The sequence below is a fragment of the Danio rerio genome, chromosome 23 (genome assembly GCF_052040795.2).
Source record: "Danio rerio strain M-AB ecotype USA chromosome 23, GRCz13ab, whole genome shotgun sequence".
Taxonomy (NCBI): Eukaryota; Metazoa; Chordata; class Actinopteri; order Cypriniformes; family Danionidae; genus Danio; species Danio rerio.
In genome coordinates, this window is record NC_141043.1 from 14,609,805 (window position 1) to 14,625,856 (window position 16,052).

Here is a 16,052-nt window from a genome sequence, read left to right on the forward strand (position 1 = left end):
GGGAAAATCAAACCTGTCTCTGTGACAGTGACACCGAATTTCATTTCAGTGTTTAAAGTTGCCTGAAATCTATCTGGTACTGTTTGAAAAGAGTTCAAAGTGGCTCTAAAGACAACAGTGTTGCTGTTACTCAGCACAAGTCAGTTTAATGATGCTTTAAAATATAAAATTAGATACTAAACCTTGTGTTATACAAAAGTAATTTCAATGTAATAAATACATTTATTCCAGGCACAACAACTCTGAGGATAAACAGGAAGTATAATGTTATATAAACATTTCAGTAAAAAAAAAAAAAAAAAAAAAAAAAAAATATATATATATATATATATATATATATATATATATATATATATATATATATATATATATATATATATATATATATATATATTTATATAACCTGCAACCTGCATGAAAGTCATTAATTGCTTAAAATGTTTCAATAGAACTAGTCATTAATTGTATCATTTCAATATTAGTAGTAGTAATAGTTCAGCCAAAAATCTTACTATTTACTCTTCCTAAAGTGGTTCCAAACTTTTTTGAATACACAAAAAAGCAACAACATATTATTAAGAAAGATGAAAACATGTAACAATTGACTTCCATAGTACCAAAAAACAAATACTATAAAAGTCAGGTAACTGTGAAATATTATGAAAGTGGTAACTGATTTTCAAAATCTCTTCTATTGCATTTGACAGAAGAAAGAAACTCGTAAAGATTTGAAACAAATAATGGGTAAATGATAAATGATTATTTTATTTTTGGGTAAACTATCACCTTTAACAAACATTTTCTCTGTCCTAGTCTATGTTTTACTCCTGTTTTTATGTCTACAGGGAATATTTGGCTTGTATAAAGGAATGGGTGCTCCACTAGCTGGTGTAACTCCAATGATGGCTTTGAATTTCTTTGGCTTTGGACTGGGAAAGGAACTTCTGCAACGTGACCCAACTGTACCAGCAACGTTAGTATAGGGGAGAGTACATTTGATAATTGTTGATATTTGGATTTTACAGTGGTGTTAATTTCAACTTAATGTCCTGTTTGTAAGTTTGTTAAAAGACAAACACTAGTTGTGATAATACAAGACAAGGCAACTATATACAATTAAATAAATAAATAACACAATTCACAGCATCAAATATTTACATCTCTGTAGCATTTTGAAAATTTAACTTTATATGCTACACTAAGTTGGCATTTTACAACATACTCTAAAAACAGCAACATGCTCTCCTGAACACACACACTGAATTTACACTTCAGCAAATAAGCTTGAGTGTACATCATACAACACTGTGTGTAAATGTCCCTATCATCAGACAGGGTCATCAGTTAAAGCATTTCCTAAGCATCTAACATTTTTGCATATATTGAGGACAGTACCAGAAGGAGAAATCTTTGGAAATTTGTTTCAGGAAAAGCAGTTTTCTGTCCTCCCTATACCTAATTATCTCAATATAACTTTTCTTTGCATTATATTTGATATAAAAATCTAAATGACAGTTTAAAAATCTGTAGTGTTAATGAAGCTATAGTGTTTGTCTTCATTTTGCAGCAGACAGCAGATTTTTTTCACACTGTTTTCATTAAGAAATGAAATGCAGACAACAACAACTGCCTTACTTATTTTATGGCCTTAACTCAACTTCTGTCAGGTACACACAGATCTACTTGGCTGGGATGCTGGCAGGGGTGTGCACCACTGTGATTGTGGCCCCAGGAGAGAGAATCAAGTGTTTACTTCAGGTAGGGCAATATCCTAATCTGTACACTTGAATCCACAGTATAAATTTAATATGACAAAAAAAGACTCATAAATAAGTGCTTTGGACAATTGTTATATCACCTCTGTCTTTCTGTGTCCACATTGTAATAGCTCACTTGACTTTCATTTACGATTAACAAGGCTTAAACTGCTGGCTTGCAAATTTTAATCAACCCTAGGGTTAAAATGTAATTTTAAGAATCTTTTAAAATTGTAACACTTCAGCTGTTTGTCCATATTTAATCCCAGTTTTCTTTGAAACACCCAGCATGTCTTAGGACAGCACAAGAAGAGAAATGTATTTGTCTAATTTACTCACAAAAGTAAAAAAAAAAAAAAAACATGCATTATGCATTCTCGGTTTGTTGGAGATATGTGCCCAGGGCTACATGTTTGAAAACTGAAAAATATGTACCCTGAGCTAAGTGTGCATTTTTTTTTTCAGTTTTTGAGAGGTCACCATATACATTTTTTTGACAATCTCCAATATTTACTGGGGCATTTTTTCTCATTTCTTGAAAATCCACCAGAGGCTACTGTGTATATTGTCTTGCCAATCTCAATGTCCTTCTTACTTGCATCTGTTAGAGGAGCCCGTTGGTTTGTCGCGCACAACTTTATCAGCTTTTTATCGACTGACACACAAAAATGATAAATTCCAGTGTGCTATATATTTTTTTATTTATTGTTTGTGTAATATCTGTATTGAATAGGCTATATATTGTTTTATGTGTATTTTAGATCCTGCCCCTGGCTGGTCGAATGAAGTATACTGGACCATTAGATTGTGCTGTCAGACTTTATAAACAACAGGGCATTTGCAGTGTCTACAAGGGAACTATTCTTACTTTAATCAGAGGTGTGTGCACTGTACAGTGGTAAATATCATTGATTGTTTTCACTTAAACTTTGATTGACAACCCCAATCACTGTGTTAAATTTAAAAATGACATTTAGCCCTGCAGGGCTAGTTTATAAGTACATCTGCCAACCACTTTCCCTCTTAAGCTAAGTGGTTGGATGATCAGATCAGTTTTCTGAAAAATTGATGAGAACCTAACTTCTAGAGCCCCTTACTTTATTATCAAGACACAATTGTATTTAATTACATTTTATTTACAAAAAGTGAAAAAAGAGCAACTAACAAAAAAACAGTAAATGAATATGAAGATTCAATTGTGAGTGAACAAAAATATTTATTCAAAAATAACTAGAAGCTTTAGACAAGGAATTCTCACTCATGGACCTCAGTTATCCTCCAGTTTGGCAACAAAATTAAAACGAACATTATCCTAAAATAGTTTGATTTTATTATTAATATAAAAATGATATAATATATAAATAATACTATAAAGGTTATATTAAAATTATAGAAGAATGGCCTTTCTTGTGTTCTGTGACTGCTTCCTTCAGGTGCAGGTAATGGCAGCTAAAAATTAAAAACTGCTGCATGTCTGATGATGATGATATATATATATATATATATATATATATATATATATATATATATATATATATATATATATATATATATATATATATATATATATATATATATATATATATATATATAGAATGTTTCCTGAAGGATCTTTTGTGGTGGAATTTACACCTGCTGGTTAAACCGACACACCTAAGAATTTTATTTTTTTTTTCACTCACACACATTGGTATTACGTAGGCCACGGTCAAATTGAAGAATTTGATCATTTAAACAACCAAATGTAAAATCAAAACACATTTGAGAAGATATTTAAAGTTCCTCGTCATCTTCTCCTGCTTCATTGTGCCCCTCTGTTGCTGGTATATTTCCCCTACTCCCTAGTTTTGTATTATCTGTTTAATTTCGTTACATTTGAAAGGAATTATGTTGATTATGTTGGATATGTACAATGTAATATACATTGGAATACATAGCAATACTTAAATGTTATAGTAAGCCTAAGTTTCAATCACTTTTTCCTCCCTTAAAAAAAAAAAAAACTTTTTAACAAAATTATCTCAAAATGCAATAAGAAATGTTTTAATGCCTTTAGCCTTTATGAATCACTGAGATAGTTACCTAAATGACAATTAATTATTAATATATTTTTAATGGCCAGGATTTACATTACAAATACACATAATATACAAAAAACATCATTTACAGTAGAAGTATTTAGCATGTTTTGTTGTTTTGTTAACATTAAAGAGAACTTGTGTAACCCAATTTTTGCTGCTCCACTCTGACTTCTACAGTATTTTCTTCCCTGCTATCAACAGCTAGCAGCTCTTTGGTCGCCCACATTCTTATTAATATATCTGCTTTTGTGCTCGGCATAAGAGGGAAATGAATACAGATTTATATTGAGTTTAATAACAGCATCCATTATCATCATCATTTACTTTCGATGTAACCAAATATAGATATTGTGTGGTTGCCGAAGCTTTAGAGCAAACTGTATGCTCTTGGAAAAAAATATGTTTGCAGCTCACATTCCTTGCGCATAATGATGCATTTTGAAGTAAAGAGAATTGGCAATAAACTTCAGCAAGATAAGGTAAACTCCAGCTAAAAAAAAAACTATAAATAAAGTATAATCATGGGAACTTTGATCTCAGAGAGTTTCATTGCGTTGCTGTGGTAACGAATGCAGAAATGCACTGTTTGCTGTGCTTGTTTTTAGCCACTGAAAACATCCTGTAAAAGATTTACTCTTTTCAAGTTCATGGGGTAGCTTTCCCAGTATCTGTAATATAGTGTGTTAAATTTGTTTAGTTATTCAAGTGTAAAACGAGATGAAACAAGTGATGCATGTGTGGATCAGTGAGCACAGTTAAAAAATTTAAAGTAAGTCACTTATTGTCTTGGTAACGTAAATGTAATGTAGATAGTGACAAGATATTTCTATTTTTAAGCACTCTTTTTTCGGTGAGCCAGTTATTTACTGTAACTGAACCGATACAGTGAGTGGCTGGCAACAGTGTTGCCAGTTATTTACTGTAACTGAACCGATACAGTGAGTGGCTGGCAACAGTGTTGCTAGTTAATTACTGTAATAGAGCAGCAGTGGTAACTAACTGGAAACTGTACAGTTAATTACTGTATTGTAGTTTTACAAATCACAGCATTATACTGCATACACATTAATAGTCTGTCATATATAGTTATTGTAGTGTTACTAAAATGAATCAGTATTCTTAGCTGTTATTAAAAAATAGAAGGCACAACATTTTTTAGACAAATTTATTTTATTGTTTTGGCACCAAACAAATAAATAACAGAAAAAGAATAACAAAATTAAATCAGCAGATATAAATATTGTCTTGCATATTACAGGTCTGCACAGTAAGGCTGCGGTCACATTAACATTTGAGCAAGCAAAATTCTGTCATACTGCACTGCGAAGTGGAATTAAACAAAATAATTAGAGATTGAAAAAGCAAGCCAGAGAGGTCATGTTTTGATCTTTGATTGGTCTCAAGCAATCACATGATGTGATTTCGCATGTCAGCGTTCTCCAAGCTTGATCTTTCCAATGCTGCGAATTATGAAATTTGTCGCATGAGCTAGCATTCCAGGTCTGCAGTACTCACATGCGTATGAATGGAAGTCTATAGGGAGAAAAGTGCAGTGTGACCAGGACTTTAAGCTGTAACTCTAATTAAACACACCTGATCAAACTAATTAAGGCTTGTTAGAAATCTACAGGTAATGTTGAAGCAGGGTGGGTACTAAACTCTGCTGCCCTGCAGTTCTCCAGGAACTTGGAGTTTGACCCCCATGGTATTTAGCAGGGGTGCTCAATCCTATTCCTTGATATCCTCCTTCCTGCAGATTTCAGTTGCTACCCATATTAAACACACCTGACTGTAATTATCAAGTGGTGTTCAGGTCCTAATTACTTGGTTTAGGTGTGTTTGATATGGGCAGCAACTGAAATCTGTAAGAAGGTAGATCAGCAAATGAACAGCAAAAAACACAACATAATTATTTAAAATTTTAAAGTTTTAAATAATTAAAAACTGTGTCAATTAAATGTTATTTTATCTCAATAAAAAGTTTAAAATAATTATAAAAAATAAAAAGTTGGCAACACTGAAATACCAAAGGATCCAGTCTTTTATTGTTATAATAATCTCATGACAACAAACTTTTTTATTGTTTGTAATATAAATTCATAGGTGGAAACACTGTTGTGAAAAATACTTAGCAACAAACCTGGGACCGGACAGTGGAGCTTTTGTGTGTGGATGGCTATGTGTATCATGTTTTTGTGATTCCCTGTGATGATGTGCACATGTTCCCTTACTGAGATGATGGAATTTAATTTTGGCTTAGTTGCCAGAAAGATACATACAACTGTTAGCATCTGTACATTATGGCAGTGTGCAATATCCAATAAATACATATACTTAAAAAAAAGTAATGTAAGAAGTTATATGAGGAGAGGCTAACTAGCTAACAATGTAAATTTCAAGTACACAGTTCAAGATAACAACAATATAACTTAAAACACAGCCTTATTTCAGAATCCCTCAAAAACATTTGAACACATTTTACTTACTCATTGTAGATTCTTATTTAAAGCCTAATACATATCAGACTCTACATCTGAATTGATAGACAGAGAATAGAGCATACTTAGCAGTAAACAAATCAAACACCTGGCTCCCTTAAAGGGCCAGCATTTTCTGAAAACTCTTTCTAACACCTTTGTGTTTAGAATAAGACAGACAACCTGTGGGAGTGTGTGGTGATGCCTAAATCATTATTGTCTGCCTTTAAAATGCTTGTCTCTATAAATAGCAACATAAACCGTCAGAGAAGATGGGACAGTAATGGTTGAACATTAATTTGCTATTTATTGTCAGTTACTTTCTGTAATGAGTACATAAAGTAAATTACTGGAATTTATTCTTTGCACTACACAATTTCCTACAAAGTCTACTCCTTTTACAGTAAAATAATATGTGTTAATAAATAATAAATGTTTCCTTTTATTACAGCAAAACACTGGCTATTTTACAGTTATTTACTGCACAATCTACAGAGTAACAGTGCAGTTATACTAATTAAACACACCTGATCAAACTAAATCTAAAGGAAGTGTGTTGAAGCAGGGCTGGAACTAAATTCTGCTGGGCTGCAGCCCTTCAGGAGTTCGACATCCCATGTACCTAGCATATTTTCAAAGGAATTGCCTACATTTATCACAATCATGCACATATCATTAAATAAAAACAATAAAAATATAAAAACTTCATCCAAAGCAAAAAAATAAATAAATAAATAATCTGATCCTCATGTTGTTCCAAACCTGTAGTAATAATAATAATAATAAAAACAAATAATCTGATTAATACATTTATTTAGGAAAGCCTTTATACTATACTGTTAATGCCACTTTTACCTACTTCATTTGAAGTTTTCCAAACAAATTCATTGAGTCTCTGCAAAAATGTATGTACGTGCTGTTTAAGATATTTTTTAAATAACACATTTTTATTTAGCAAAATACTAATATTCAGCTTAAAGTGCAATTTAAAAGCTTGACTATAGGCTAAACTAGGCTAATTTAATTATAGAAAAGTTAACAAAGTTATAAAAATGATTGTGATAATTTGGTTGCTCTGTGTGAATATTTTTGCCTTTAAATGCATCTCGTCGATATCTTTACCTTTTAATCAGCTCTGTGACATTGACATTGGTTGACTCCTGATACTCAATGTTAAAAACATAAAAGGAACCAAAGAAAACACAGGGATGGCTGCAGAGAAATTTAGCTTATCATCAATGCATTGTCTCACTTTCTCCTCAATACTGACCATTCACATACCAAAACTGAACAGTATATATATATATATATATATATATATATATATATATATATATATATATATATATATATATATATATATATATAGCAACATAAAGCATCAGAGTACATGGGGTAATAATGGTTGAGCAGTAATTTACCATTTATTATCACAGTAACTATCTGTAATGGGTACATAAAGTAAATTACTGTAATTTATTCTTTGCACTACAAAATTTCATCATATCCTGCTCCTTTTACAGTAAAATACTGTTTCCTTTTATTACTGCAAAACACTGGCTATTTTACAGTTATTTACTGCATAATCTACAGTAAGGGTTAACAGTGTATAGGTGAACCTGTATGTTTTTTCATACCTGTTGCTCTGTTTTGACTTTTTTAGCATTTACAGCAATTGACTGTGCGTTAAGGAATGCAGCCATGCTTGTTGACAAGACTTGATGTGACTTTAGAGCCACTAGCTTTACTCATTGTAAAAAGCACAAAAGAAATAAAGATGAATTGAATTGATAAATGCTAACATCTATTTTCTTTTTGAGTTATTTAGATGTGCCCTCAAATGGTGTATACTTTCTAACATATGACTACTTAAAACACTATCTGACCCCTGATGGAGAATGGTAAGTGTCACTAGATTTCTGTTTATAAATACTATGAGGTTTTGAAGCTAAAATATATGTATCCTTTTCCTAGTGTTCATCACCTCAGCACATCCAGAGTTCTTCTTGCTGGTGGGATTGCTGGCATGATAAACTGGCTAATTGCTCTGCCTGCAGATGTGCTGAAGTCAAACTACCAATCAGGTATGGCAACATAACAGACATTTCTTCAAAATGTGGTACAGTGACGACTTATATATTATTAAATGGTTGCAAATTTTACTGATTAACTACAGAACTGCACAACACAATCTCACGGCAATTCGTAACTTTTTCATTTAGTGGCTAATTCGTATGAATTCGTACGATCTAATTCGTACAATTTAGTACGATTTGCTTATCCCCCAATGACGGTTGGGGTTAGGGGTGGGGTCAGGTGCCATGCCTCCTTTTTAAAATCGTACCATTTCGTACGACTGAACTCATACAAATTCGTACGAATTAGCCACTAAACTGGCAAAATGTAAAATACTTACGTTTTCTCGTGAGATCAGGCTGGAACTGCACAATTGTCCATGATTCATGCCAGCAATTCACTTAAAGTTGCTTTTCTTTTGTGTGGTATTTCATAGGAAAACCCTGCATCATGTTTAATGATCATCTGCAAAATAAATTGCTAGCTGTGCAACACCACAGTAACATACTATAATACACTCAAAAACAGTGCTTGCTCTTTGTTCAGACTACTTATTTAAAATGATTGAACCAACAATTCTTGATCTTTTTTGGGACAACTTTAATTGTTTTATGTTCAATCCACTTCAATTTGTAACAACCAGTAAGTTAATTCCTTCATGTCGTCCCAAGTTATTTAAGCTTTTTTTTTTTTTTTTAGCTTATTTCAGCCATCTTCTAAATTAATTTTCATTTATACAGGATTAAACCAAAAGTGGTAAGTGAGTTTATTGTAAAATAAATTTAAATTATATAAATTAAAAAGTAAAGGTGTCACGTGACATAAAAGATGAGGAACCCAATTGCAAGAAAAAACAAAGTCTTTTAATATAGTTCTCACAAATAGACAGAATAATGGTGAGTGGCTGGAGGCACTGAACAGGTGAATAATATAGTGGTGGTCTGGTTCGGCAACACTGATCAAATGTTCATAAAACTCATCAACAGAGCAGATAAAACATTCGTCATAGAAGAGACCGGGATGTCTCAGATGTACTTCATCAACAGAGCGGATCACACATTCATCAGGAAGAAACAGGAAGCATCAGATACTGCAACATGGAATACAACCAGACCACTCACCACCAGCGAAGAGAAGAGCCTGACAAAACACAAAGAACCGTGAGCAAAACAACGAACTGACAACGTGAGACAGGAACGCTGAACATTTATAGGCACAAAAAATGCGCTACACCTGTAGCGCGCTGATTATCAGCCGAGCGGCGCTACGGAACAGTTCCGGTAACAAAGATCATGTGACCGCTCAGCTGATGACATGAAAACAAACACCCACTGACAGCCACGTGACACCCACACAAACACAGAGAGAGAAAGGCACACATACTTAGAAACACGTATCATAATAATGAACTGTCACACAACGCAGACACTTCAAATAAGGAGCAGATGAATCCACAACCGTGACATTACCCTCTCCCCTAGGGACGCCTCCTGGCGTCCCCAGACAAGCCTACCTGGCGATTGTAATCATCGATAAGAGAGTGGTCCAGTATGTCCCCGGCTGGAACCCAACTTCTCTCCTCCGGACCGTAACCTTCCCAGTCCACCAAGTACTGAAATCCTCGTCCCCTCCGTCTAGAGTCCAGAATGCGCTTAACCGAATAAGCAGTCTCCCCATCTACGAGACGCGGCGGGGGGGGGAACTGGAGTGTGCGGATTAATTGCCGTATGAAAAACGGGCTTTACTTTGGATACATGAAATACGGGATGAATTCTCCTGTACGCTGGAGGTAATTTGAGGCGGATTGCCACTGGACTAATGATTTTAGTGACAATAAAAGGGCCAATAAATTTAGGAGCTAACTTATTGCAAACGGTGCGGAGAGGAATGTTTTTAGAAGAAAGCCACACTTTTTGACCGACAACGTAAACGGGAGGCTTAGACCGGTGGCGATCGGCTTTAGCCTTGGTGCGCGTCCCCACTCGGAGGAGGGTCTGTCTGGCCCTGTTCCAAGTGCGACGGCACCTCTGGACAAAGGCGTGAACAGAGGGAACCGCGACTTCGGATTCCAGACTGGGAAAAACTGGTGGCTGGTAACCTAGACTACACTGAAACGGAGAAAGGCCCGTGGACGACACTGGTAACGAATTATGTGCGTACTCCACCCACGAAAGTTGCTGACTCCAGGAGGAGGGATTCTGCGAGACCAAACATCGCAATGTGCGCTCAAGATCCTGATTGGCTCTCTCGGTCTGACCGTTACTCTGGGGATGAAAACCAGAAGAAAGACTAACAGTGGCCCCCAATAAACGGCAGAATTCTCTCCAGAATCTAGAGACAAACTGAGGCCCCCTGTCAGAAACCACGTCCGTCGGGAGGCCATGAATGCGAAAGACATGATCAATGACAGCAACCGCTGTCTCTCTGGCTGATGGTAATTTGGGCAGAGAGATAAAATGAGCAGCCTTCGAGAACCTGTCCACCACGGTCAAAACTACCGTGTTACCGTTAGAGGATGGAAGACCCGTAACAAAATCTAGCGAGATGTGTGACCAGGGTCTTGAAGGTACTGACAGCGGTTGAAGGAGCCCAGCAGGTGGGCGATTGGAAGACTTAGAAACCGCACAGACAGAGCAAGCCAATACAAAATCGCGCACATCACGAGCCATAGTTGGCCACCAGAATCGTTGTTTGATAACGAATAACGTACGACTCACCCCTGGGTGACAAGCTACCTTGGAGGAATGACCCCACCGGACAACGTCGGACCGTAATTCCTCCGGCACGAATAACCGACTCGGTGGGCATCCGATCGGGGGCGTTACCCCATTCAAGGCTGTGCGAACCCTCGACTCGATCTCCCAGGAAATGTTCGCTACAACAATCCCCTGGGGAAGCACAGGATCAGGTGATGACAAGCGATCCGATGGGTCGAAAAGACGTGATAATGCGTCAGGTTTGATGTTTTTGGAGCCTGGTCTGTAAGAGATCGTAAAATTAAACCGTCCGAAAAATAATGCCCACCGAGCCTGCCTGGAGTTTAATCTTTTAGCAGATCTAATATATTCAAGATTCTTATGATCGGTCCAGACGATAAAGGGCACCCCCGAGCCCTCTAACCAATGGCGCCACTCCTCCAAAGCAAGTTTGACGGCCAACAACTCTCGATTACCAATGTCGTAATTTCTTTCAGCAGGAGATAATCGATGAGAGAAATACGCGCAAGGATGGATCTTGCCATCCGAGGAGGAGCGCTGGGACAGAATGGCTCCGACCCCAACCTCAGACGCATCGACCTCCACCACAAACTGCCGGGAAGGATCAGGGGCAATGAGGATAGGGGCTGAAACGAAGCAGCCTTTTAGTTTGGAAAAGGCAGCTTCAGCTGCACTGGACCACCTGAACGGCATCTTGGAGGAGGTCAAGGAAGTCAGAGGTGCGGCGAGCTGGCTGAAATTGCGAATAAAACGCCGGTAAAAATTGGCAAAGCCCAGAAACCTCTGCAGGGCCTTACGGGAATCTGGGGTTGGCCAATCTACCACAGCCTGAATCTTCTCTGGATCCATGCGCATCCCCTCGACTGACACAATATGTCCCAAGAACTGAACCGACTGTGCATGAAAAACGCATTTCTCCGCCTTGACATAAAGCCCATTCTCTAACAGCCTCTGCAACACTCGCCTGACGTGTTGAACGTGTTCCTGGAGAGAGTGAGAAAAAATCAGAATGTCATCCAGGTAGACATAAATAAACTGATCTATCATATCTCTCAACACGTCATTGACGAGTGCCTGGAAAACAGCCGGAGCGTTGGAAAGGCCGAAGGGCAGAACGCAGTACTCAAAATGCCCTCTAGGGGTGTTAAACGCTGTTTTCCACTCATCCCCGGGTCTTATGCGAACCAAATGATAAGCATTGCGGAGATCTAACTTTGTGAAAAAGTTCGCCCCCTGCAGGCGCTCGAAGGCCGAAGACATCAACGGCAAAGGGTAGGTATTCTTAACCGTGATGCTGTTCAACCCTCGATAGTCAATGCATGGGCGAAGGGAACCATCCTTCTTTTTCACAAAAAAAAATCCCGCCCCCGCCGGTGAAGAAGACGGGCGGATGATCTTGGCTGCTAGAGAATCAGAAATATATTTCTCCATGGCCTCCCTCTCTGGAACAGACAGTGAATATAACTTGCCTTTGGGCGGAGACGTACCTGGCAATAAGTCTATAGCACAGTCATAGGGACGGTGAGGAGGTAGAGAAGCAGCCCGGGACTTACTGAACACTCTCTTCAGGTCATGGTACTCACGAGGCACGTTTGACAGATCCACCTGCTCCTCCTGAAACACAGAACAAGGAACAGTGGAACAAGCAGACAATAAACAAGACTTATGACAGCTCTCACTCCATGAAAAAACTGCACTGTGACCCCAGTTAATGTGGGGCTTGTGTAGGACCAACCACGGATGTCCCAAAATGACAGGATTATTAACAGATTTAGTAAGAAAGAAAGAAATGTTTTCAGTATGATTTCCTGAAGTGACAAGTCTAATAGGAGCTGTGATGTGTGTGATGGTTGGAAGAGATAATCCGCTAAGTGCTTGGACTGCTATGGGTGAGGAAAGAGGAGAGAAAGGAATTTTTAACTCATTAACTAAATCAGAGTCAATAAAGTTCCCTTCCGCTCCTGAATCAATGAGCGCATAACAGGAATGAAAACTTGAATTAAATCCCAACTTAATGGGTAGAGATGTGGTATTGGGAGAGTCCTTTCCAGTCATAATCTCTCCCACCAAAAAACGCTTACCATTAGGTGAATTATTGTTCTTGACCGTGCATAAGGCTGCAAAATGCCCTGCAACCCCACAGTACATACACAAACCACTTGTGCGTCGGCGGTGTTTCTCCTCCGCTGAGAGGCGAAATCCTCCCATTTGTCTGGGCTCGGATTCTGGAACAGGAAGTGTAGCCTCCGAACAACCGGTCTGTGAAGCCAAACGTTGTGAACGAAGCTCTCTGTGGGCACTCCTGCGCTGAAGGCGATTGTCCACCCTTATGGCCAGGTTAATGAGACCGTCCAGTGTCTTGGGAAGCTCCAAAACGTAGATTTCATCCTTAATACGGTCCGCCAGTCCGTGAAAGAACATGTCCCACTGCGCTTCGCTGTTCCACCCGCACTCGGCCGCCAGGGTGCGAAAGTCGATAGAATATTCCGCCACACTGTGCTCCTCCTGACGGAGCTCAGCGAGTCGTCTGGCTGCCTCTCTCCCCGAAGTCGCTGGATCGAAAACCACCCGGAGTTCCTCCGAAAACGCTTTAAAAGACACACAACAGGGAAGTCTCTTCTCCCAGACCATTGTTCCCCATAATGCAGCTTTGTCCGTTAGTAAGTTGATTAAAAATGCCACCTTGCTCGCCTCAGTGGGAAAAGATGAGGGCTGGAGTGATATAAAAAGATCGCATTTGGTAATAAAGGATCTGCACAAATGGGGTTCACCTGAATAACTTTGTGGTGGTGGTAGTCGTGGTTCGGAGGTCCGTGAACTCTCATTAAAAACAGGACTGGGTGGTAGTTTGACTGGAGACACTGACAACGTGGATCCGGCTTGGAGACCCGAACTGAGTTGCTGAACTTGATTAGACAGCTCGGTGATTTGATTAAAAAGTGCTTGGATGGTCTGGCTGGAAACCTCCATACTTGCTGGGTTCAAATCTGGTCAGTTCGTTCTGTCACGTGACATAAAAGATGAGGAACCCAATTGCAAGAAAAAACAAAGTCTTTTAATATAGTTCTCACAAATAGACAGAATAATGGTGAGTGGCTGGAGGCACTGAACAGGTGAATAATATAGTGGTGGTCTGGTTCGGCAACACTGATCAAATGTTCATAAAACTCATCAACAGAGCAGATAAAACATTCGTCATAGAAGAGACCGGGATGTCTCAGATGTACTTCATCAACAGAGCGGATCACACATTCATCAGGAAGAAACAGGAAGCATCAGATACTGCAACATGGAATACAACCAGACCACTCACCACCAGCGAAGAGAAGAGCCTGACAAAACACAAAGAACCGTGAGCAAAACAACGAACTGACAACGTGAGACAGGAACGCTGAACATTTATAGGCACAAAAAATGCGCTACACCTGTAGCGCGCTGATTATCAGCCGAGCGGCGCTACGGAACAGTTCCGGTAACAAAGATCATGTGACCGCTCAGCTGATGACATGAAAACAAACACCCACTGACAGCCACGTGACACCCACACAAACACAGAGAGAGAAAGGCACACATACTTAGAAACACGTATCATAATAATGAACTGTCACACAACGCAGACACTTCAAATAAGGAGCAGATGAATCCACAACCGTGACAAAAGGTAGTAAGTCAGCTTAGACATTTAGGCTGCTATATTAAGCAATGTGTTTAAATCAATATGTTGATCTAGAATATATTAAAGTTGCGCTATAAAACTATGTTAAAACTAAAACATATTACTTGAACATGTTTGTATATGTTTGAAATACATAGACAATTTAAAATTTACTAATCATCTCTTTTAATAGACTTGAGCCTTATGTTGTCCTACAATTCTGTGAACACCATTTGTCTTTTGGTCAGAAATGACCTGGCACCTTTACTAAACCTCATTAGAGTTTTTTCACTAGAGTCTAATTTCATGCAGTCCCCAGACTCCTTTTTCTCTACTCCTTCCAGAGCATCTTTCCATCACTTTAATGTGTACCACCACTCATCAAGTCAGAACACCTGTGCTTAGCCCTGTATTAGTTTGTCTATAACAACCAAATGCAGGCATGGGCAAACTTGGGTTGCATCTGAAATCACCTACTACTCGAGTAGATATTACATTAGAATTTAAATTTCTACACGACCATTTGAAATGCATGTTCTACATGGTATGAACGTGAGTTGTATGAATAAAAAACTCCATTTGTCATGACATGACCTACCCTCATTAATTGCATCACTTCAGTCACATTCATTCTCTCTGCTTTAGATATGATTTCTAGATTTATTTCTTATAGCTGAACAACAGCATAAAACTACTATAAAAATGAGATCCTCATCTAAACCACTACCTTATACCTAATTACTGGCAGGCCACAGTGCAGACACTATGTAAATTTGACTATTTATGGTAAGCTCGAGTTTCAGTGTTTGTAGTGACATTACTTTTCCTCCTCAAAATGTACTCTTGTTGTACGGTAACAATAACTGTAATATTAGTAATAGAACTGTAATATATAGGAATTCATCTAATCTAATTCAGTATTCATAATAAATTGCACATTTAATCTCTGAAGAAGATAGTTTCTAAAAAAAATTATGCAGACCAGTGTGATGCCAGCATTGATGAACAAATTTTTAGAATAAATATTAAAAGGAATCCATTTGTTTTGTCCTCTGTCCTGCAGCCACAGACGGGCGTTACCAAGGTGTAAGACATGTGTTAAGAACACTGTTAAAGGAGGAAGGAGCTCAAGGACTCTACAAAGGCTTTAGCGCAGTTATGTTACGAGCATTTCCTGCTAATGCGGTGAGTAAACAAACCCATGCTTTCAACACATTTTGTAAAGTCAACATTTAGAATTTTTCAATTTATGAGTACATACGCATCAGTTGATCACTGTGTCAAGGTCC

The 16,052-nt window shown here is 37.9% G+C and overlaps 1 protein-coding gene across 16 annotated transcripts in view; it reads left to right on the forward strand.

Moving 5' to 3' along the window:
- The window catches only part of si:dkey-150i13.2, a 71,992-nt gene that overhangs the window by 3,674 nt on the left and 52,266 nt on the right, over positions 1-16,052 (forward strand). For all 16 annotated transcript variants that reach the window (XM_087306726.1, XM_087306727.1, XM_087306724.1 and 13 more), the window contains 6 exons: positions 846-973; positions 1,668-1,758; positions 2,519-2,636; positions 8,144-8,216; positions 8,290-8,399; positions 15,827-15,948. In XM_087306726.1, the coding sequence (XP_087162852.1) occupies positions 870-973; positions 1,668-1,758; positions 2,519-2,636; positions 8,144-8,216; positions 8,290-8,399; positions 15,827-15,948 (618 nt within the window). In that variant the 5' untranslated portion in view covers positions 846-869. The remainder of the gene's footprint in view (positions 1-845; positions 974-1,667; positions 1,759-2,518; positions 2,637-8,143; positions 8,217-8,289; positions 8,400-15,826; positions 15,949-16,052) is intronic.